The sequence below is a fragment of the Hyperolius riggenbachi genome, chromosome 4 (assembly GCF_040937935.1).
Source record: "Hyperolius riggenbachi isolate aHypRig1 chromosome 4, aHypRig1.pri, whole genome shotgun sequence".
In the NCBI taxonomy this organism is placed as follows: domain Eukaryota; kingdom Metazoa; phylum Chordata; class Amphibia; order Anura; family Hyperoliidae; genus Hyperolius; species Hyperolius riggenbachi.
The window spans coordinates 87,144,562-87,167,564 of NC_090649.1; the positions used below are offsets into that span (position 1 = coordinate 87,144,562).

The 23,003-nt window shown below is 43.0% G+C and overlaps 1 protein-coding gene across 2 annotated transcripts in view; it reads left to right on the forward strand.

Annotated features, from left to right (window-relative positions):
* Window positions 1-23,003, forward strand: part of NBAS (NBAS subunit of NRZ tethering complex) — a 916,216-nt gene that overhangs the window by 30,117 nt on the left and 863,096 nt on the right. For both annotated transcript variants that reach the window (XM_068280281.1, XM_068280282.1), the window contains exons 3-4: window positions 10,994-11,030; window positions 22,003-22,080. In XM_068280281.1, coding sequence (XP_068136382.1) covers window positions 10,994-11,030; window positions 22,003-22,080 — 115 coding nt within the window. The remainder of the gene's footprint in view (window positions 1-10,993; window positions 11,031-22,002; window positions 22,081-23,003) is intronic.

Here is a 23,003-nt window from a genome sequence, read left to right on the forward strand (position 1 = left end):
GCTCATCCAGTGTGTTGGGTCTAGCGTCTCTCAACTTTCTCTTCACAATATCCCACAGATTCTCTATGGGGTTCAGGTCAGGAGAGTTGGCAGGCCAATTGAGCACAGTAATACCATGGTCATTAAACCATTTACCAGTGGTTTTGGCACTGTGAGCAGGTGCCAGGTCGTGCTGAAAAAATGAAATCTTCATCTCCATAAAGCTTTTCAGCAGATGGAAGCATGAAGTGCTCCAAAATCTGATAGCTAGCTGCATTGACCCTGCCCTTGATAAAACACAGTGGACCAACACCAGCAGCTGACATGGCACCCCAGACCATCACTGACTGTGGGTACTTGACACTGGACTTCAGGCATTTTGGCATTTCCCTCTCCCCAGTCTTTCTCCAGACTCTGGCACCTTGATTTCCGAATGACATGCAAAAGTTGCTTTCACCCGAAAAAAGTACTTTGGACCACTGAGCAACAGTCCAGTGCTGTTTCTCTGTAGCCCAGGTCAGGCGCTTCTGCCGCTGTTTCTGGTTCAAAAGTGGCTTGACCTGGGGAATACGGCACCTGTAGCCCATTTTCTGCACACGCCTGTACACGGTGGCTCTGGATGTTTCTACTCCAGACTCAGTCCACTGCTTCCGCAGGTCCCCCAAGGTCTGGAATTGGTGCTCCTCCACAATCTTTCTCAGCAGCAGCAGCGCCGTAGAGGAGATCGGTGATCCCCGGCCTCTGATTGGCCGGGGACCGCCGGCACCTGATAGGCTGAAGCCTATCCTATCCGCTCGCACGGGGAGGGAGAGGGAGGGAAAGAGGCCAGGAATCGCTGCGGAGGGGGGCTTTGAAGAGCCCCCCCCCCCGCAAGCAGCCGGCGGCGATAAGACCCCCCCAGCAGGACATCCCCCTAGTGGGGAAAAAGGGGGGGAAGTCTGATCGCCCTGGCTGCTATCTGATCGGTGCTGCGGGCTGGAGAGCCCACGCAGCACCGATCAGAAAAATACCCCCCTGGCACAGAAGTGGTTAAAACAATAAAAGGCTTGAACTACTTCAGTTGTGTGTAATGAATCTGAAATAAATGAAAGTCTAATGTTCATCAGTACATTACAGAAAATAATGAACTTTATCACAATATGTGTATATATATATATATATATATATATATATATATATATATATATATATATATATATATATATATATATATATATATATATATATATAATGTGTGTGTGTGTGTGTATATCAACCTTTTACCAGTCGCAGTACTAGTGGCTGTATTTATAGATAACTAGCTGATTGCCCGGCGTTGCCCGGGAATATATTTGGCTGGTGTCGGCTCCACCCACTTTTTATAACCCTAACAATTAATCAATGACCAAGTTTGTGAGCTTTTTGGTCTTTGGCATCAATAATTTGTATTGAAATGAAAAAAATCTGATGGGTTGTTTGTGGCTCCACCCCCTTTTCTGAATTTGAACCCCAGTCACCCAATGACCAACTGTACCAGGTTTGAGGCCTGTGCCATTAACAGTGCAAGAATGGTAGCAATTAAATATTCCACTTGAAAAGCAATAGGTGAAGCTTTATACACTATTGTAGGCGCCACCCACTTTTCTGAATATTAATCCCATTCACTGAGTGAGCAACAGTGCAAAGTTTAAGAACCCTCCAATTAACAGTGTAAGAATGGCTGCAGTTTACATTTTCCCATTGAAATTTGTATTTGTCTCCACCCACTGATGACCCGGCATTGCCCGGGTATGTATTTGACAGGTGTTGGTTCCGCCCACTTCTTCTAACCCTAACGCACAAACACTCAATGACCAAGTTTGTGAGCTTTGGGGTCTTTAGCATCAATAATTTGTATATTCCCATAGAAATTAAACAAATCAGATTGGCTGCTTGTGGCTCTGCTCCTCTCCAGCATTTGAACCCCAGTCACCCAAAGACCAACTGTAGCAGGTTTGAGGCATCTGCTATTACCAGTGTAAAAATGGCAGCTATTTAAATATTCCCCTTGAAAATCGACAGGTGAATTTTGATTGGCTATTATATGCTCCACCCACTTCCCTGAATATTAATCTCAGTCACCCAGTGACTATCTGGGCAAAGCTTGGGAACCCTGCCATTAACAGTGTAAGAAGGCCTGCAGTCTACATTTTCCCAGTGAAATTTGGTTTTGGCTCTGCCTTCTTTTTGTCACCTGGACATACAGTCACTCAATTACCAAGTTTGTGAGCTTTGGGGTCCTTGGCATCAATAATTTGTATTTTACAAGAAATGAAACTGTTTGTGGCTCTGTCCCCTTTTCTGAATTTGAACCCCAATGACTAACTGTACCAGGTTTGAGGCTTATGCCATTAACAGTGCAAGAATGGCAGAAATTTTAATATTCCCCTTGAAAATCAACAGGTGATTTTGATTGGCTTTTTTATGCTCCACCCACTTTTATGAATCTTAATCCCAGTCACCCAGTAACCAATTGTGCAAAGTTTGAGAACCCTGCTATTAACAGCGAAGAAGGGCTGCAGTTTACAATTTCCCAGAAAATCTGTTTTTGACTCCACCTACTTTTTGTAACCTTGACACACAGTCGACCAAGTTTGTGAGCTTTTGGGTTCCAGGCATCAAAATTGTGTGAATGGAAGCAGTTTATCCAAAAAAAGCAAATCTGATTGGATTTTTGTGGCTCCACCCCTTTAGTGAATTTGAACCACAGTCACTTGATGATCGACTGTAGCAGGTTTGAGGCCTCTGCCATTAACAGTGTAAGAATGACAGCAGTTTCAATATTCCCATTGAAAATCAGTAGGTGAATTTTGATTGGCTCTTGTAGGATCCACCTACTTTTCCATATATTAATCCCCGTCCCCCAGTGACCAACTGTGTCAAGTTTGAGATCCCTGCCATTAACAGTGTAAGAATAGCTGCAATTTATATTTTCCCATGTAAAAAGTTGTTTTTGGCTCTGCCCACTAACCTTGACATACAGTCACTCACTGACCAAGTTTGAGCTTTGTGGTCTTTGGCATCAATAAGTTGCATGTTACCATTGAAATTAAACAAATCTGATTGACTGTTTTTGGCCCACTCCCTTTTCAGAATTTAAACCCCAGTCTCCCAGTAACTGACTGTACCAGATTTGAGGCCTCTGCCATTAAGAGTGTATGAAGAGCAGCAATGTAATTATTCCCCTTGAAAATCAAAAGGTGAATTTTGATTGGCTGTTGTAGGCTACACCCACTTTCCTGAATATTAGTTCCAGTCACCCAGTGGCAAACTGTGTCAAGTTTGAGAACCCTGCCAATAACAGCATGGCTGAAATCAATTTAAAAAATCTGATTGGCTGTTTGTGGCTCCACCCACTTTAGTGAATTTGGATCCCAGTCACCTAATAACTGACTGTATCAGGTTTGAGACCTCTGCCATTAAAGGATACCACAGCTGAATAAACAGATAACTCCAGTGTGTGGGGGGTCAAAAGTACATACTGTGACCTCCTCCTGCCCCCTCCGTCTGCCGCTGTTCGTGCACTATTCATGCCGGTGTCCCGGCGACTTGCTTGGCCCTTGACCTGAACATATTTCTTCCCTCTTCACTTCTGGCCGGCGCATAGCTTTCGGCTCAGAAGCACGCTGTCCTCTCCGTCTAATCTGGGCTGCGTGTGCGCTCCATTACACCAAGCGTCACATGATTAGCATGTGACGCTTGGTGTATTGGAACACACACGCAGCCCAGATTAGACGGAGTAAAATGTAATGTAAATATTCCCCCTTGAAAATCAATAGGTACATTTTGATTGGCTGTTTTAGGCTCCACCCACATTTCTGAATATTAATCCCAGTCACCCAGTGGCCAATTGTCAAGTTTGGGAACCCTGCCATGTAAAAAATTAAGTTGTTGGCGCACAACAATTTTTCTAACCTTGACATACAGTCACTCTATCAAGTTTATCAGCTTTGGGGTCCTTGGTATCAATACTTTGTATATTCCCATTGAAAAATAAATCTGATTGGCTGTTTGTGGCTCCGCCCTCTTTCTGAATTTGAACCCTAATTACCCAGTGACCGACTGTACCAGGTTTGAGGCATCTGCTATTAACAGTATAAGAATGGTAGCAGCTTAAATATTCCCTTTGAAAATCGAAAGGTGAATTTCTATTGGCTGTTGTAGGCTCCACCTACCTTCCAAATTCTTAATCTCATTCACCCAGTGACCAACTGTGCAAAGTTTGAGAACCCTGCCATTAACGGTGTAAGAATGCCTACAGTTTATATTTTTTCCTAGTCAAATTTGTTTTTGGCTCCACCCACTTTTTGTAACCTTGACACACACAGTCACTCAATGACCAAGTTTGTGAGCTTTCAGGTTCCTGGCATCAAAAATGTGTGAATGGAAGCAGTTTATCCACCAAGGAAATCTGATTGGCTGTTTGTGGCCCTGCCCCTTTAGTGAATTTGGACCCCAGTTACCCAAAGACACACTGTAGGAAGTTTAAAGCCTCTGCCATTAACAGTGTAAAAATGACAGCAGTTTAAATATTCCCCTTGAAAATCAATAGGTGAATTTTGATTGGCTATTTTAGGCTCCACCCACTTTCTTGAATCTTTATCCCAGTCACCCAGTGACCAAGTGTGCCAAGTTAGAAAACCCTGCGATTAACAGTGTAAGAATGGCTGCAGTTTACATTTTCCCATTGAAAATGAACGGCTGAAATTTGATTGGCTTTTTTATGCTCCACCCACTTTTATGAATCTTAATCCCAGTCACCCAGTAACCAATTGTGCAAAGTTTGAGAACCCTGCTATTAACAGCGAAGAAGGGCTGCAGTTTACAATTTCCCAGAAAATCTGTTTTTGACTCCACCTACTTTTTGTAACCTTGACACACAGTCGACCAAGTTTGTGAGCTTTTGGGTTCCAGGCATCAAAATTGTGTGAATGGAAGCAGTTTATCCAAAAAAAGCAAATCTGATTGGATTTTTGTGGCTCCACCCCTTTAGTGAATTTGAACCACAGTCACTTGATGATCGACTGTAGCAGGTTTGAGGCCTCTGCCATTAACAGTGTAAGAATGACAGCAGTTTCAATATTCCCATTGAAAATCAGTAGGTGAATTTTGATTGGCTCTTGTAGGATCCACCTACTTTTCCATATATTAATCCCCGTCCCCCAGTGACCAACTGTGTCAAGTTTGAGATCCCTGCCATTAACAGTGTAAGAATAGCTGCAATTTATATTTTCCCATGTAAAAAGTTGTTTTTGGCTCTGCCCACTAACCTTGACATACAGTCACTCACTGACCAAGTTTGAGCTTTGTGGTCTTTGGCATCAATAAGTTGCATGTTACCATTGAAATTAAACAAATCTGATTGACTGTTTTTGGCCCACTCCCTTTTCAGAATTTAAACCCCAGTCTCCCAGTAACTGACTGTACCAGATTTGAGGCCTCTGCCATTAAGAGTGTATGAAGAGCAGCAATGTAATTATTCCCCTTGAAAATCAAAAGGTGAATTTTGATTGGCTGTTGTAGGCTACACCCACTTTCCTGAATATTAGTTCCAGTCACCCAGTGGCAAACTGTGTCAAGTTTGAGAACCCTGCCAATAACAGCATGGCTGAAATCAATTTAAAAAATCTGATTGGCTGTTTGTGGCTCCACCCACTTTAGTGAATTTGGATCCCAGTCACCTAATAACTGACTGTATCAGGTTTGAGACCTCTGCCATTAAAGGATACCACAGCTGAATAAACAGATAACTCCAGTGTGTGGGGGGTCAAAAGTACATACTGTGACCTCCTCCTGCCCCCTCCGTCTGCCGCTGTTCGTGCACTATTCATGCCGGTGTCCCGGCGACTTGCTTGGCCCTTGACCTGAACATATTTCTTCCCTCTTCACTTCTGGCCGGCGCATAGCTTTCGGCTCAGAAGCACGCTGTCCTCTCCGTCTAATCTGGGCTGCGTGTGCGCTCCATTACACCAAGCGTCACATGATTAGCATGTGACGCTTGGTGTATTGGAACACACACGCAGCCCAGATTAGACGGAGTAAAATGTAATGTAAATATTCCCCCTTGAAAATCAATAGGTACATTTTGATTGGCTGTTTTAGGCTCCACCCACATTTCTGAATATTAATCCCAGTCACCCAGTGGCCAATTGTCAAGTTTGGGAACCCTGCCATGTAAAAAATTAAGTTGTTGGCGCACAACAATTTTTCTAACCTTGACATACAGTCACTCTATCAAGTTTATCAGCTTTGGGGTCCTTGGTATCAATACTTTGTATATTCCCATTGAAAAATAAATCTGATTGGCTGTTTGTGGCTCCGCCCTCTTTCTGAATTTGAACCCTAATTACCCAGTGACCGACTGTACCAGGTTTGAGGCATCTGCTATTAACAGTATAAGAATGGTAGCAGCTTAAATATTCCCTTTGAAAATCGAAAGGTGAATTTCTATTGGCTGTTGTAGGCTCCACCTACCTTCCAATTCTTAATCTCATTCACCCAGTGACCAACTGTGCAAAGTTTGAGAACCCTGCCATTAACGGTGTAAGAATGCCTACAGTTTATATTTTTTCCTAGTCAAATTTGTTTTTGGCTCCACCCACTTTTTGTAACCTTGACACACACAGTCACTCAATGACCAAGTTTGTGAGCTTTCAGGTTCCTGGCATCAAAAATGTGTGAATGGAAGCAGTTTATCCACCAAGGAAATCTGATTGGCTGTTTGTGGCCCTGCCCCTTTAGTGAATTTGGACCCCAGTTACCCAAAGACACACTGTAGGAAGTTTAAAGCCTCTGCCATTAACAGTGTAAAAATGACAGCAGTTTAAATATTCCCCTTGAAAATCAATAGGTGAATTTTGATTGGCTATTTTAGGCTCCACCCACTTTCTTGAATCTTAATCCCAGTCACCCAGTGACCAAGTGTGCCAAGTTAGAAAACCCTGCGATTAACAGTGTAAGAATGGCTGCAGTTTACATTTTCCCATTGAAAATGAACGGCTGAAATTTGATTGGCTGTTTTATGCTCCGCCCACTTTTCCTAGATTTGTAACCTCGGTCACCAAGTGACCAACTGTGCCAAGTGTGGGGACTCTGGCTTGATTACTGGCAGAATGGCAGCCTTTTACATTTTTTCCATTGACTTGAATGGGTGAAATCTGATTCGCTGTTTGTAGCTTCGCCCACGTGTGCAGGTGGGCCGCGAGACCCCCAGAACATATCATCCCAGGTAGTAAGGGATCTGTATACCAAGTTTCGTTCAAATCGGTCAAGGCATTTTCGCGTGATCGCGACATACATACATACATACATACATACATACATACATACATACATACATACATACATACATACATACATACATACATACATACATACATACATACATACATACGATTTTATATATATATAGATAGATGGTAGTTGGTACATGGCGAATATCAATCATTTCTTGATCTTTCTTCTGTTTATTATTATTATTATTATTTATTAGATTTATATAGCGCCAACATATTACGCAGCGCTGTACAATAAATAGGATTACAGACGATAACAGGGTTGACAGAACAATACAGGTAACAGACCATAGATACAACAATACAGGTAATAGCAATAAGATACGCAACACAATGCAGATAATAGTACAATGCCAGATCATAAACTGGAATGGTAGTGGTAAAAAATTACCAGTTCCAAATTCTGGGTAAAGTGCACACAGTCAAGTATGATACACAAGGGAAGAGTGCAATGTATTGATGTATTCCCCCCCCCCCCCCCCCACACACACACACTATTATCTTTTGGTACAATTCCTCTTTAAGATTCATATTTAATCATTTTACAGATCTTATGTGGCTAGAGGGAGGAGGAGGGAGAGCGGTGTCATAAAACATGAGGCTGGACAGGGGCTTTAATTACTGGAGTTAATTTTCCCGTTTGTCCTTGCCTAGCTAAGGCTACTAATTAGCCCTGGAGGCTGCGAGCGTCTGACCCCTGAGACTAATCGCATTTCTGATTAGGGATGTCATTGTGTGAGAATTCACAGCAGCAGGCTGCCTTGTTATTACTACTGACCCTGCAAGTCAGATGATAGTGGCTCCCTGCTCAGGTCCTCAGGGTGGCAGTGCTGGCAAACAGAGAGCTGCTGATCCAAGCATTGCTTACAGAGGAACGCTGAGCCAAATGTAAGAACTGTATTTGTAGATGGGTAAGGTTCCGTAAATAAGTTGTACATTTGCTCAAAGCCAGATCATTCACAAGGCAAGCCTAGGCAGTTGCCTAGGGCCTGGAGAGAGTCTAGGGGCCTGGTGGATGCTAGCTCCCAACAAATTTTACTAAAAAAGCCAGGTGATCATCAGCAGTGGGCAAAAACTGCCATCTTGCCTAGGGCCACATTTCACCTTAATCCTATTTGATTTGCTAGTCTGCTGTCTCTGTTTTCCTGCAGATGATGTCGAAAATATAAATATTGGTTGTAACGACAAGGGTAGTTATTTAGGGCGGTTTTCCACTAAGCTGCAATCGTGCTTCTTTTAACTCCCCACCTCTGCAATTCCCCCGCAATATGTTAGGTGTATGCTCGATTCTGCTTGCAATGTCCAGTGGGAGAAAGAAAAATAGCTGGGAAATATGTTTAATCTATTGAAAAATGTGTAGCGGTGAGATTACTGTGCGATTTCTCTGCACTTGTATATCTTTTATAGAAGGTCAGTTGTACGAAAAATGCAGCTGGCACTATTATTACCACTGTGAAAGTTGCACTAATGGAAACTTTTAGAGAAATTGCTAGTGACACGTGTTTCGAATTCAATGGCTATCATTCATATAAGAGTGGTCGGTAAAGTAAATCCATGCAGGAAAACACCGCTGCCTGTATTTTAGACTTCTGGCTGCTCATTCATAAAAATGTTGCCAGTTGCTGTAGCAGTGCGGAGACTCCCCGGACTAGGCTGGTGGTAGGCTGGCGGTAGGCTTGCGGAGACACAGGAAGCTGCCGAGTTGATCCATTTCTCCGTGTTCCGCTCTACTGCAGCTGCCTGGGAGGTCTGTGTCTCCATTAACTTAACATTGTTATCGCCACATGCAAGGGAGCGGTACTTCCCGACCCCATACCGCTGGCGTAAATCTTTATGAATTAACATTTTGTTAAATTTGTTACAATAATCACCGCACAAGGCGGTGATTTATCGCTCTGCTCGGTAATGTCAGCTTTCCATGCGGAAACAGCCTTTATGAATGGACATCTTGCTATGTGTTCGGTAAAGTCGGCTGTTTTCAGCATTTCCGCATGCAGGAATTCTTTATGAATGATAGCCAAAGTATATTAACGCTGTTGTTTAAAGTCCTTTCCACAATTAAAAGTCACACACTAAAATCTGCACAGGTAACGCAAATGAAGTGAAATGCAATTTTGTACAAATGTTCTTTTCTACCTGTTTTATAAGGGAATAAGGGTGCTGACAATGGGGTGTATTCGCTGGGGTGCATTAAAGAGGAACTGTCGCGCAAAGGGGAAAAAAATAAATCAATGCATTGCAAAGTGAGAAGTTAAAAATAGAAGAGATCAAGAAATAATTGATATTCGTTATGTAATTTGTTCATATTGTTGTTTGTTCATCAGCCTGCATGTCATCATCTTTACTACTGGCAGACATGAAAAACAAAACAGACAGCACCAACTGCCATTATCAATAACCACACCCCCTAACAATGCGATGGGTTAAAAGGTTGTTTTTATTTTATAGATATACAGATGCACAGAGGGAGATACTGGTTCTTTGGTAGTTGGAAACAGGCGTTACCTAGGGCCCAACATCACTATGTGGGAGGGGTTTACCACAATATGAGCCGTGATGGTCTATTTGTGAAAAGGTAAATATTTCTCATGGGTAAGGGGGTATCAGCTACTGATTGGGATGAAGTTCAATCCTTGGTTACAGTTCCTCTGCAGAGTAACGTGTGTAAGTCTTATGTATGAATAAAGAGAAATGCGAAACATTGCACGACACTCTGCTAATCATGCCTTAAAGAGAATCTGTACTCTAATATTCTTACAATAAAAAGCATACCATTCTATTCATTATTTTCTCCTGTGCACCTCTGTGCTGTTTCTGCCACTCTCTGCTGCAATCCTGGCTTGTAATTAACAGTTTTAGGCAGTGTTTACAAACAAACTAACCAGCTTCTAATAGGCTCAGCTAAGCATAGTGTGTGAGTCATTCACAGTGTGCAGGGGGCCTGCAGAGGGTGTGTATCGCTTCTACCAATCACAAGCAGCCCTGCACATTCCACACAATCAATCCTTAGCCCGACAAACAGGACAGAGGAAAGATACATTGATTTATTACAGAGACAGTGCAGTTAGGAAAGACTGCAGTAAGCCAGAGCAGATTAGAACAGGCATAGGAACTTATAGGATAGAAGAACTAAGGCTGAAAAATTTGTTACAGAGTCTCTTTAAAGAGAAATCGTAACTAAGAATTTAACTTCATCCCAATCAGTAGCTGATACTCCCTTTCCCATGAGAAATATTTTCTTTTTCTCAAATGGATCATCAGGGGGCTCTGTATGGCTGATATTGTGGTGAAACCCCTCCCACAGTGTGATGTCAGGACCATGGTTGTGCCATCACACTGTGGTAGCCTTGTTGCATTGTGGGAACCAACAGTTGTTTACAGCTATTTCCAACTGCCAAAAAAAAGCAAGCAGCATCTCCTTCCACTGACAACTGCCAGCAGTAAAAATGTCACCGTGTGACAAATTTCAGAATTTAAATCATGGAGAGGAAAGATTTTACAATGGGCAAACACTGACTATATCATTTATACATAATTATTGTAAAAATGAAGCACTTTTTTATTACATTATTTTCACTGGAGTTCCTCTTTAAGACTTTAGGCAAGCAATTCAACTTAATGGAGTTTAGTGCACATACCCCTATGTCTCATCTTATGCAGTGTGACAGTCATGCGGTAACACATATTTATTTTTGCCCTAGGTCCTGCATTGTACATGCTGCAGTACATCTGGTACAGGTAAGATCATCACACTACCATCTGTTGTGAACAGGGCTGTGGAGTCGGTAGAAAAATCATCTGACTCCTCAGTTTATGAAACTTCCGACTCATATTCCAGTTACTCAAATATTGCTCCGACTCCTCGACTCAGACTCCACAGCCCTGGTTCTGAGAGAATCATGTTATCCCAGCTAAAGAGAGCTCATATCTGTGTCACACTGTGTGTATCTGAGGCTTTTAAGGATTTGCTTGGCCAGCGTAATCCTGGTATGTTGCAATTTTCCTGTCAGATCGACAGTAAATTTCCCATTGCTCGATCATTTCCAGCGGGTCCGATCTGCTTCCAATTCAGAAAGGGATTGCTTTTGTGCAGTACTGATTTTCTAAATCGATCCCTTTCTTAATCGGAAGCAGATTGCCCTTACACTTTTGTATTCCCTGCCACACCCAATGAGGACATCTCCATCACTTGAAACATTTAAGTCCAAACTGGAAAGCCACCTGTTGAGTCTGGCATTTGTGAACACCTGACTATTTCCTCTGATAGGGCCCGTTCACACTTGTGTGACTAGCGGGTGATTCCCACTAATTGCCGAAGAGCTAGCGCTTTTTAAAGTGCTAGCGCAATAGAAAATATATGGTAGTGATCTCACTAATGCGAATGGCGCTGATCGTGGGCGATTTGTGATTAACTCAAATCGCAAAACGCGATACATGCAGCATTTTGCCGCGATTCTGGAGTGAGGGCGGTACAGTGCTTAATAAAGCACTGATCGCGATCGTTCTGAATCGCGGAAGTGTAAGCAGTGATTTTACCACACTGATCACGGTAAAATCAGCCGCGCAAAGCGGTAGTGCTAAGCGTTATCGTTTTGTGATTTATAGTGTGCATGGGCCCTTAGGCCTGGTTCACACTGCAAGAGCTTTTTCTAAGCGCTTGTGATTTTTTAAAAGCTCATTCTAATGTAATGCTATGCGTATGTTCTCAGTTATGCGATATGATTTTTATAAAAATCCCCCATAGCATTGCATTAGCAAGAACTTTTCAAATTACTAGCGCTTAGAAAAAGCTCTTGCGGTGTGAACCAGGTCCTAACACATTCCCCACTTCATCTACAGTATGTATTGATCTTAGACATATATATATACGCTTTGAGTACTATGGGAGAAAAGCGCTTTATAGAAGATATTGTATGTATTGAAATTTAAAGGGAACCAGAGATGAATGATTCACACAAAATAAACATCTCAGTTGATAGCTTGTAAAGAATAAATGCTCTACCTGATAATTTAGTCACTCTGGTGTGCCTTTTTGAGTGTTTTTTTTTATCCATTATTGCTCCAGGAAAAATCAAATATGGCCGCCGGCTCATATCCCTTCTGCTTCCAGGTTATAAGCTGTTCTGGATGTGCTGTCTAGCCTCTATGAGACTATAGACAAGCAGGGCTGCTGCAGCCTTTCATCTGTATGCTTTCAACTTTATTATGCTGGCATGCTGTGTGGCTGCCTGTAGGAAGTGTCTCATAGAAATTAAATTGCATACAGTAGATAATAATGATGACTGGCTGCACAGTGCACACAGATACACTTGTCTGTTTCAGAGTTTCTTTGTCGGCAGCAGCAGCCCCTCCCATGTCATCAGAGCTCTATGTATGCAAAGCAGGAAAGCTGAGCCAGGAGGGGGCAGGATTGGGCTCCACAGAAGACTGACTCAGCTGTAATGACTCCAGGTCAAACCTAGACTGAATGCTCAGTTGGGGATTCTTATCACAGCTGATAACAGACAGATTAGGCAGAGAACAATAAAACTAAAAGCATGGTAGGTGTTTGCTGTCATGTTCCCACTGATAAATGTAATAAACATGAGGGTGCTTCATCTCTGGTTCTCTTTAAAGCTACACTTTTTTTTTTTAATTGGTCGGATATTTTTGTTGGGCTAAGGATGCATCTTGGGTGCTCCGTTGCTTTTACAGCTACAGAATTAGGAGCTTGGCTCCCGGTCCAGGTAAACATCTTTGCGTGATATTTACTGTACACATCACCAGCGTACACACTCTCTAACGAGCTCTCGTTTCAGCTGATTATTGCGCCTGTACGATTAGCTAAACATGTTTCAGTAATAATTAATAGGCAGCATCTGCTAAGATGTGGAGTGGCAGCGCCAGGCAACAGGAAAGCATTCGCTGTATTGAAATATTGAAATCTCCTTGTTGTTAAACTTTTTACTGCCCCATTATCTGCCTGAACAATACTCCTCTCCATCTCCACATAAAGATGTCAGCCGGATTCATCCCCGGCGTTATGGAGCCATCGCAAAACCGTTAAAGTCAAAGCTTTTAGTATCCGGCGAGGAGGCGCAGCCATTACGGTTCATGGCCAGGAGAGAACGCTTTACCTTCCCAATTACACAGGAAGTAGCAGCTCCTGCCTTCCATAGTCAGGTTACAAAGAGCCTGTCATCTAGTCGTGTCTTGTTATCCTTCTTGCAGGGCAACTCATGACCAAACAGTTTAATAATACAGAGTTCTTATCTTTTGTGGAGAGAAAAACACACTTTCTTTCAAACACACTTTACTGTATATGTTGCAAGGATTTTGCCCAACATCACCGCTGCTCTTTATAGTCCAGAATAAACTTTGAATTTTCCAGTCAGAAAACCATAACATTTGCATCACCTGTGAATATTTCATTAAGGCCGGTTTTACATCTGGACATAGTATTGCGGTGCGATGCTCCGCCCGCACCTCACCACAACGCCGGAAACATTATTGGTATGACCCTGTGGCAGACTACGCCAACAGGGTCATATGCATAGCCCCAACCACGGCTGGACAGAGATTACATCACAGGGGTTCCTGGGTTTCCCCATCGTAATCGTGTCATTCCGCGCATGCGCGCAGCACCGCCAACTTATTTAAATTTTCTGTGTCGCACGTTGACTTACATGCATTCTGCCACCACTGCATTGCTGTAGAAGTCTGAGGGTAACGTGCTGTTGACTTTGTGGTGGCTGCTCGGGAACATCTTGCACAACCTAACGCGGTAAGTGCGCTAGGCCTCATTGCCTTGCTTTATCCTTGTGTTACCCTGCTGCGAAACAGGAAAATGCAACACACACTTGAAAGGCAAGTGTAAAAGGCACCTAAAGGATACCAGAGGTTAATTTAAATATTGTTCTTTTACTTACCTGGGGCTTCTTCCAGCCCCCATAGCCTTGTGCGGTATGTCCTTCACTATCCTCCAGGTCGTCCTCCTCGCTCAGCTGTTCAGCACTTTGCAGTAGCTGAGTCACTTGAGCTGCACAGTACTGCACATGCGCTGGCCTGGCTGCGCACTTCCTTGATTACACTCCCGTGACTGGGAGCATTCTGCACATGTGTGGCTATGAGGCTTCAGTGTGCTTTCTCTCCTCATGCAGTGCTCTTTTGGTGCATGATTTTCCTTCTCACGGTGTGAAACGTGCATAGGAGGGTGCTGTCTTCCCTGTACAGAGCTTGCGCTGGAGAGTACATTCCCTCCTTGCCATGCAGAGTTTGCAGTGGAGCAAAGCCACTGATCCTACGGTCATTGGTCTGTGAAAGCTTTGCCTCCAAGCCGAAAGCTCCATACACAAGCTTGACCACCATTGTCCGAAGCAAACAAAGGATTCGCTGAAAATCGTGTAAAAGAAAGCAATTATCGTCCATGTAAACCGATCCGTATTAATGGATCGGTTTGGACAGTAGTCGGTGTTAGTCATTTGTTAAATAACAAACTATCTCTCTTCCACACTTCTGGGTCCTCATTTTCGCTGGTATAGTAGGCCTGAACTCTTGCACAGGACATAAGGAAAACAGAGAAATGCACCCTGAATGTATTTAGAGAGTTTAGCCTGTTTAATTCCCCTCATCTGTGTCTAATCACTAGTTGTAATTTGATCCTCCCCTGTGTCACATGACTGCCTATGGCAGATAAGCCCATTTGAAAGCACAGGCTGTAAGCAATATATCTGCTTCCATGAATCAGGAAGTAGAAACTGTGTGTGCAAATGTATTTTAGGATTTGAATCAGCTGTAACATATACATGTTTTTTTGTTTTAAAGGTTAATATGTTGTGTATCTTTTAGAGCAGAGAGGAGTTCTGAGTTCAGGTCCATTTTAAGCAAACAATCGGATCGTTTGACCACCATTGTGCCATCGTTGAATTCCAGCGTCATTCATTTAATATGTTGGCGCTTTATAAATAATAATAATTTATCGCAGACCATTGAGGATCGCTCATTTTTCAATGATGGTAAACCAACCTGTGTATACAGAGCTTTAGCTGCTGCTAATTAGTAGCTTAGTCATTGATTTCAGGCCACAGCTGATTGCTTGACACTGTCAGGTGACAAAACACACTTTTTGGTAGCCTGACACAAATCCCTGCTGCCAAATCTCGCCACCTGGACTTTTATTGACTTTTATACCGGGGATACACCATGAGTTTTTTTCCGGCAGATAGATGGCTCAATAGATAATTTCCAACAGGTCTGATCTGATTTCAGTTGTTTCTGATCAATTTTCTCATAGAAGTGAATGGAAATCAATCAGAAAATCGTTTGTAAAGTAGATCTGCCGAAAAAACTCGTAGTGCATTCCCAGCATTAAAGCTGCTTAGGCTATAGATGAGCTGACCTCCTTATTTCTGCATTAAATTCCGGTACAGCTTAAATATTGGCTTTGTCTTTGAGCATTGTTCTCCCCAGAAATTTTTTCCAGCCGGGTGGCATGAAATAGTAGCCGGGTGGGGCGAGATGAGAGAATGCAGGGCTGGTGGTTCTGTGTGCAACTGTTTACAGCAGAGGAGGTGGTGAGCTGATGACAGCTGGGTGCTCACCAAAACTAGCCGAGTGGAGCATCCAGCTAAAAGGGCCTGGGGAGAACACTAAGTGCATATGGTGCCTGTCTGTAGCTGTTTCTGTTTGATACTGAAATAATGGTCACTGCAATCCTAGATTTAGCTTTCATCTAATATGCGGTAGCTCAATGCAAAATTACATTTCAAGTCAGTTATGCTTTGCACATTAGTATTCATAATTTATGAAGATTGAAATTCTTGGCATTCCATACTTTGCCCTTAACCTAGGCATGCTTAGTTTTTCAATCTTGAATTTTGCATCATCGAGTAGCTTTACTTTCCGTTTCCTCCATTGCATTTTGTCCTGGTACATTTTTAATATCACCATGGCCAAATTTTGCGGCAGGGTGAAGCTGAAAGATGGCTCCCCTGCACCTGCTGAAGGTCCTTTTGCTCCTTTTATGTAATTCGGGCACCAGCTATTGCTGGCAGCCAAATGATCTTGTTTTTGTCTAATTTGAGTTCCGGTGCCTAAATTAGGCACTGAGCACCTCTCTAGCCATTATTAAACGGACTTTGTGGCTAGTAAGTAATAATAAAATGGGGCAGTATGGTGTGGCGTAGTGGTTAGCGCTCTTGCCTTGCTGCGCTGGGTCCCCAGTTCAATTCCCAGCCAGGTCAACATCTGCAAGGAGTTTGTATGTTGTCCCTGTGTCTGTGTGGGTTTTCTCCAGGTACTCTGGTTTCCTCCCACGCCCCCAAAAACATACAGTTAAAGAGAACCTGTACTGAGTAAAAAATTTTAAAATAAACACTTGAGGTAACTTCAAATGAACATTACATAGTTACCTTGCCATCAGTTCCTCTCAGAAGCTCACCATTTTCTTCTGACAATAATCCCTTCCAGTTCTGACAACATTTTGTCAGAACTGAAATATATCAGTTGCTGTCAGTAAAATATCAGTTGCTGTCAGTTATAGCTGAGAGGAAAACTGATGACCCTGGTAATGTCCATGTTTCCCTATGGCTCAAGTGGGCGATGTTACAGTTTAACTGTGTGCTGACCAGAAAGCTGTTATGGGTAATGGTCATTTTCAAAATGGAGGACGGAAAATTCCCTTGATCACAGTGAACAAATAGGACTCGGGACAGGAGAAAGACACTGAGGAGTAGACTACATGGAAGGTAAGTATGACTTGTGTATGCTTATTTCGACTTTTAATTTTCAGTTCAGGTTTTCTTTAAGTAATCTATAAGAGAAATGGAGCGCACAATAGTGCATTACCAGTGTTGTTTTTTTATTTCAAGCTTTAATGTTATACTCACAAGATTCAAGTTTTAAAAGCGCTTCTCAGCGGTGAAGCCAACCGCTTACTTTCCCAGGCAGGGCGGCAGCAGCGCACTGTGGCCAGCAGCGCGGGACCCGGTGATTGGTACCATGACAACCTATGGAGGGGACTTAAAAACCCTCCGTATTGCGTGCAAGCGTCATCTGACGAAGGCGCAGAGCGCCGAAACGCGTAATGACGCTGCACGCCTACTGAACTCCAGCCACGCCCATCCCGACAGCGAGACGGCTCTCCCCAATCACCGGGTCCCGCGCTGCTGGCCACAGTGCGCTGCTGCCGCCCTGCCTGGGAAAGCAAGCGGTTGGCTTCACCGCTGAGAAGCGCTTTTAAAACTTGAATCTTGTGACTATAACATTAAAGCTTGAAATAAAAAACCAACACTGGTAATGCACTATTGTGCGCTCCATTTCTCTTATAGATAATTCTCCTTGCCCTTAACATTTGGAGCGGCACAGTACATTATCACTCCAAGAAAAGAAGATTCACATGCATATGGGTGACTGTATCCTCCAGATAGGAGCGCAAGGATTTTTGTTGTTTTTCTTTAAGTTAATTGGCTTCCCCCCCGGAACTGGCCTTAGACTACAATACATACACTATACGACACATGCATAGACATATGACTATGGTACGGACTGTATTGTGAGCCCCTCTGAGGGACAGTTAGTGACAAGGCCGTATACTCTGTACACGCTGTGGAAGATGCCAGCTCTATATTTATATATATTTTTATATATATCTAAATAATAATCATAAAATAATAATAAAAAACATTTGTATAGGACTAAAAGCGCATAGATACAGTGGGGTGCGAAAGTTTGTGCAACCTTGTTAATCGCCATGATTTTCCTGTGTAAATTCAGTAAAATGTCAGTTAAATATATCATGTAGGAGACACACACAGTGATATTTGAGAAGTGATATTAAGTTTATTGGATTTACAGAAAGTGTGCAATAATTGTTTAAACAAAATTAGGCAGGTGCATAAATTTGGGCGCTTTTGTCATGTTATTGATTCCAAAACCGTCAGAGCTAATTATTTGAACTCAAATTAGCTTGGTAGGCTCAGTGACCCCTGACCTACATACACAGGTGAATCGAATTATGAGAAAGCGTTTTTAAGGGGGTCAATTGTAAGTTTCCCTCCTCTTTTAATTTTCTCTGAAGAGTAGCAACATGGGGTCTCAAAACAACTCTCAATTGACCTGAAGACAAAGATTGTTCACCATCATGGTTTAGGGAAAGGATACAGAAAGCTGTCTCAGAGATTTCATCTGTTTCCACAGTTAGGAACATATTGAGGAAATGGAAGACCACAGACTCAGTCCAAGATAATACTCAAAGGGGCATATGAAGAAAAATCTTGGATAGACAGAAGTGACGAATGATGAGAACAGTCAGTCAATCCACAGACCAGCACCAAAGACCTACAACATCATCTTGCTGCAGATGGAGTCACTGTGCATCGTTCAACCATTCAGCGCACTTTAAACAAGGAGATGCTGTATGCAAGATTGATGCAGAGGAAGCCTTTTCTCTACCCACAACACAAACAGCGCCGATTGAGGTATGCTAAAGTACATTTGGACAACCCAGCTTCATTTTGAAATAAGGTGCTGTTGACTGATGAAACTAAAATTAAGTTATTTGGGCATAACAAGGGGCATTATACATGGAGGAAAAACACCGCATTCTAAGAAAAACACCTGCTACCTACAGTAAAATATGGTGTTGGTTCCATCATGCTGTGTAGCCAGTGCAGGGACTGGGAATCTTGTCAAAGTTGAGGGACGCATGGATTCCACTCAGTATCAGTAAATCCTGGAGACCAATGTCCAGGAATCGGTGACAAAGCTGAAGCTGCACCGGGGCTGGATCTTTCAACAAGACAACGACCCCAAACACTGCTCAAAATCCACTAAGGCATTCATGTAGAGGAACAAGTACAACGTTTTGAAATGTCCATCTCATTCCCCAGACCTGAATATAATTAATTAAAAATCTGTGGTGTGAGTTACAGAGAGCTGTCCATGCTTGGATGCCATCAAACTTGAATGAACTAGAGATGTTTTGTAAAGAGGAATGGTCCAGAATACCTTCATCCAGAATCCAGACTCGCATTGGAACCTACAGGAAGCGTTTAGAGGCTGCAATTTCTACAAAAGGAGGATCTACTAAATATTGATTTCATTTCTTTTTTTGTGGTGCCCAAATGTATACACCTGCCTCATTTTGTTTAAACAATTATTGCACACTTTCTGTAAATCCAATAAACTTCATTCCACTTCTCAAATATCACTGTGTGTGTCCCCTATATGATCTATTTAACTGACATTTATCGTAACAGCCAATAATTTATAAAGCAAAATCATGACGATTAACAGGGTTGCCCAAACTTTCGCATCCCACTGTATGTCTCAGATCAATACAAGGTTGCAGGCTGGACTGTTTTAAAGAGGAAATAGTCAGGTGTTCATAAATGCCAGAAGACAAAACAGGTGGCTTTTCAGTTTGGGCTTAAATGCTTTCAGGTATGGAGTTGTCCTGATTGGGGGTGGCAGGGAGTTCCAAAGTGTAGCGGCAGCATGACAGAACTGGCTCTGTCTCCAAAGATTTTGAGGTGGACTCTGGGGGTGACCACATAATAAATCCTTCTAATCTAAGATTGTGGGGTCATGATGCAGCTGCAACAAATCCTTTAGGTGTCCAAGGCCCAGATTGTGCCAGGATCTGAATGTCAAAGGAGTAGGAGAGTGAGCGCAGCACCACCTCCTTTCTGCCTGCGAGGCGGACTGCATGGCTACATTGGGCCATGTCACACACTGTCTCTGCTGCAGCTAAATACCAGCATGACTTGTTTCTAGAGGCTGTGACATGACACAGCCACATTTATTTAATATTACTGCGAGATTTTAGCTGCCAGAATCGGTTGTCAGCCTTTTTGAAGAGTGACGCTGACGCTAGTGACTGTCACTCCTGATTCTTGTTAACTACATGTCACGGCAACATGTTGCAGCGTGTAGTGACAGGTCAGGGCAACATGTCTCAGAAGCAGAGTCACCTGTGTCACGTGGCTTACATGCATTGTCAAAGTGAAATTACAGATGGCCATAAAAACATGACAGAGACAAGACAAATAACATTTATATTGTGCTTTTCTCCTGGCGGACTCAAAGCACCATGGCTGCAGCCTCTAAGGCATGCTCTATAGGCAGTAGCAGTGTTGCCCAAGGTCTCCTACTGAATGGGTGCTGGCTTACTGAACAAGAAGAGCCAAGTTTCAATCCCTGGTCTCCTGTGTCAGGGGCAGAGCCCTCAACCAGTACACTATCCAGCCATGAAGACAAGTTTGCTGTTTGTGTCTATGTCCAGCTTCAGCTTCCTATCCACTTTGTTGCTGTAGCAAGTATAGGAATTGTCATTTTACATTAGAGTCCGGTGTACTGTATATACTTAATAAGTCCATAAGCTGACTCCTAAATTTCCTTGTCAAAATTCAACGATAAGTTGCAGCTCACCCATTAGCGCTCCCCTACCCTAATGATCTTGGGTCTGGCTCCACCCCTATGTAGAGCATAAATTAGAGGCATGTGACGCATGGAGTGCTTATTGGAGAGCATACCAGTACTTGATATCGACCTTTCTTGGTGCTGGCAGCAGTTTTTACATCTTTGCTGCATCTTCTGATTAGTGTTGTTTGAATTCAGGACCACGTGGTTCGGAATCCGAACAGCCGCTTTCAGCACTGGACAGCAGGTCTATGTACTCTGTAAAGCGCTGTGATAGATGTCTGTGCTACATAAATGCTAAATAATAAGAATGGGACCATTTTGTTTTTAGTTCTGACCTCTATACACCCATTCAAGTTGCAGCTGTTGAGTATTGTTGCAGTGTCTCCCCTGGCTGTACTCTCTGCTGTACATATTTAAAGTAGAGCTGTCAGCCATACTATCTCAGAAAAAAACCCCACATATATAAGTAGATAAATACTTGCTCTGCTTAAATAATAATATGTATTGCACTGTCCACGTTTTGATTTTAGTGATTTTTCCATAGTAGCAAAAGAGAAAATCCTTCTTAGGATTTTCCATTTTGTCTGTGTCTATCTTGAAGCCAATCCTGACATACTTTCCTCCCTTACTCTTTCTGTATATCATTGCCCGGCCTCCTCCCAGTCTTCAGACACTCCCACCCAGCTCTGCAGTAGAAAGTGCATTGGTTCAGCTTGAGAAATATTGGCCAATCAGAGAGGAACAGAGGTGTGGGAGGGGAAAACAGGAGGGCCAATCAGGCTGCGTTAGTTAAGTCTGAGGGGAAAGTAAAGAAGAAAAAAAGAAAACCCAGCATGCCCTGCAACTTCCTTTGTGCTGCAGATGTACCAAATAAGAGCCAGGGAAACTAGGGAATGATGTTTTATGGAGAAGAAAAATAATGGTGCCCATACACGATACAATAAAAATGTTCGATTTTCCAGTTTACTCGATCTAAATGATCGAATCGAAAGAAAGTTGAGAAAAAAAAATTTCGATCAAGAAATTTGAACGATTTTTTTCGAGAAAAATCTGATCGGACATGCTGGAAAAATCTTTATATTTGATCCAACGGAATAATCAAACTAAATTATCTAATAAAAAAAAAAAGAAAAATTGTACCATGTATGGGCACCTTAAGAATGATTTTTAACTTTTGGATTGCCTGGTTAGCATCCTCATTACTTGTTTACCAGATAAAAATAAAGAGTAGATTTTTCATATTATGCCCGACAGTTACTCTTTAAGTCATTCTCGGGTTTAACATGTTATATTGTATTTTTCTCTACAGTCCAGCAAAATTCTCTCTCCCCCTGGGGATTGTGCGTCTGATCAATAAACAGATCAACTGGCAGCTTGTTTTGACAAGGTAAGGCTCTCCGTTATAATGCAGCTTTAAAGAGACTCTGTAACATTAAAAAGATCCCCTGGGGGGTACTCACCTCGGGTGGGGGAAGCCTCCGGATCCTAATGAGGCTTCCCACGCCGTCCTCTGTCCCACGGGGGTCTCTCCGCAGCCCTCCGAACAGCCGGCGACTGTGCCGACTGTTAGTTTAATATTTACCTTTGCTGGCTCCAGCGGGGGGCGCTGTGGAGGCTTTCCGTTCCGAACTACACGGAAATACCCGATCTCAGTCGGGTCCGCTCTACTGCGCAGGCGCCGGAAACTTGCGCCTGCGCAGTAGAGCAGACCCGACGGCGATCGGGTATTTCCGTGTAGTTCGGAGCCGACAGCCGTCAGAGCGCCTGCGCTGGAGCCAGGAAGGTAAATAATGACGTCACCGCTGCCCGGACTCCACGGAGGGCTGCAGCGAGACCCCTGACGGATGGAGGACGGCGTGGGAAGCCTCATTAGGATCCGGAGGCTTCCCCCACCCGAGGTGAGTACCCCCCAGGGGATCTTTTTATGTTACAGATCCTCTTTAAGGAATAAAACCAGCAGACAGTGGCCTAGGATTTCCAGTCCAGGTGTCACCAGTATGACTTTCTTACCATGCGTATAATTCTTTAATGGGATTTATCGGCAAAAAAAGCTTACTGTACTGACTACCTTGCAAGTAACCGCCAGCAGTTATGTATATGCAGTGCTGTGCTGGACTGTGGAGATATGGTAGAGCAAGCAAGTAAAGAGGGAAAAAAGAAAACTTCAGCATTGATTTAAAAAGGCCAGGAATTCAGCCAAACTGCAAAGAAAGGAGATGGTTTCCTGTGAATCAGAAACAACGCAAGTGACGGCCCAGCAAAAATCATGATGTTGTTGTATAGCTACATGTAGTGATAAATATGTACCTG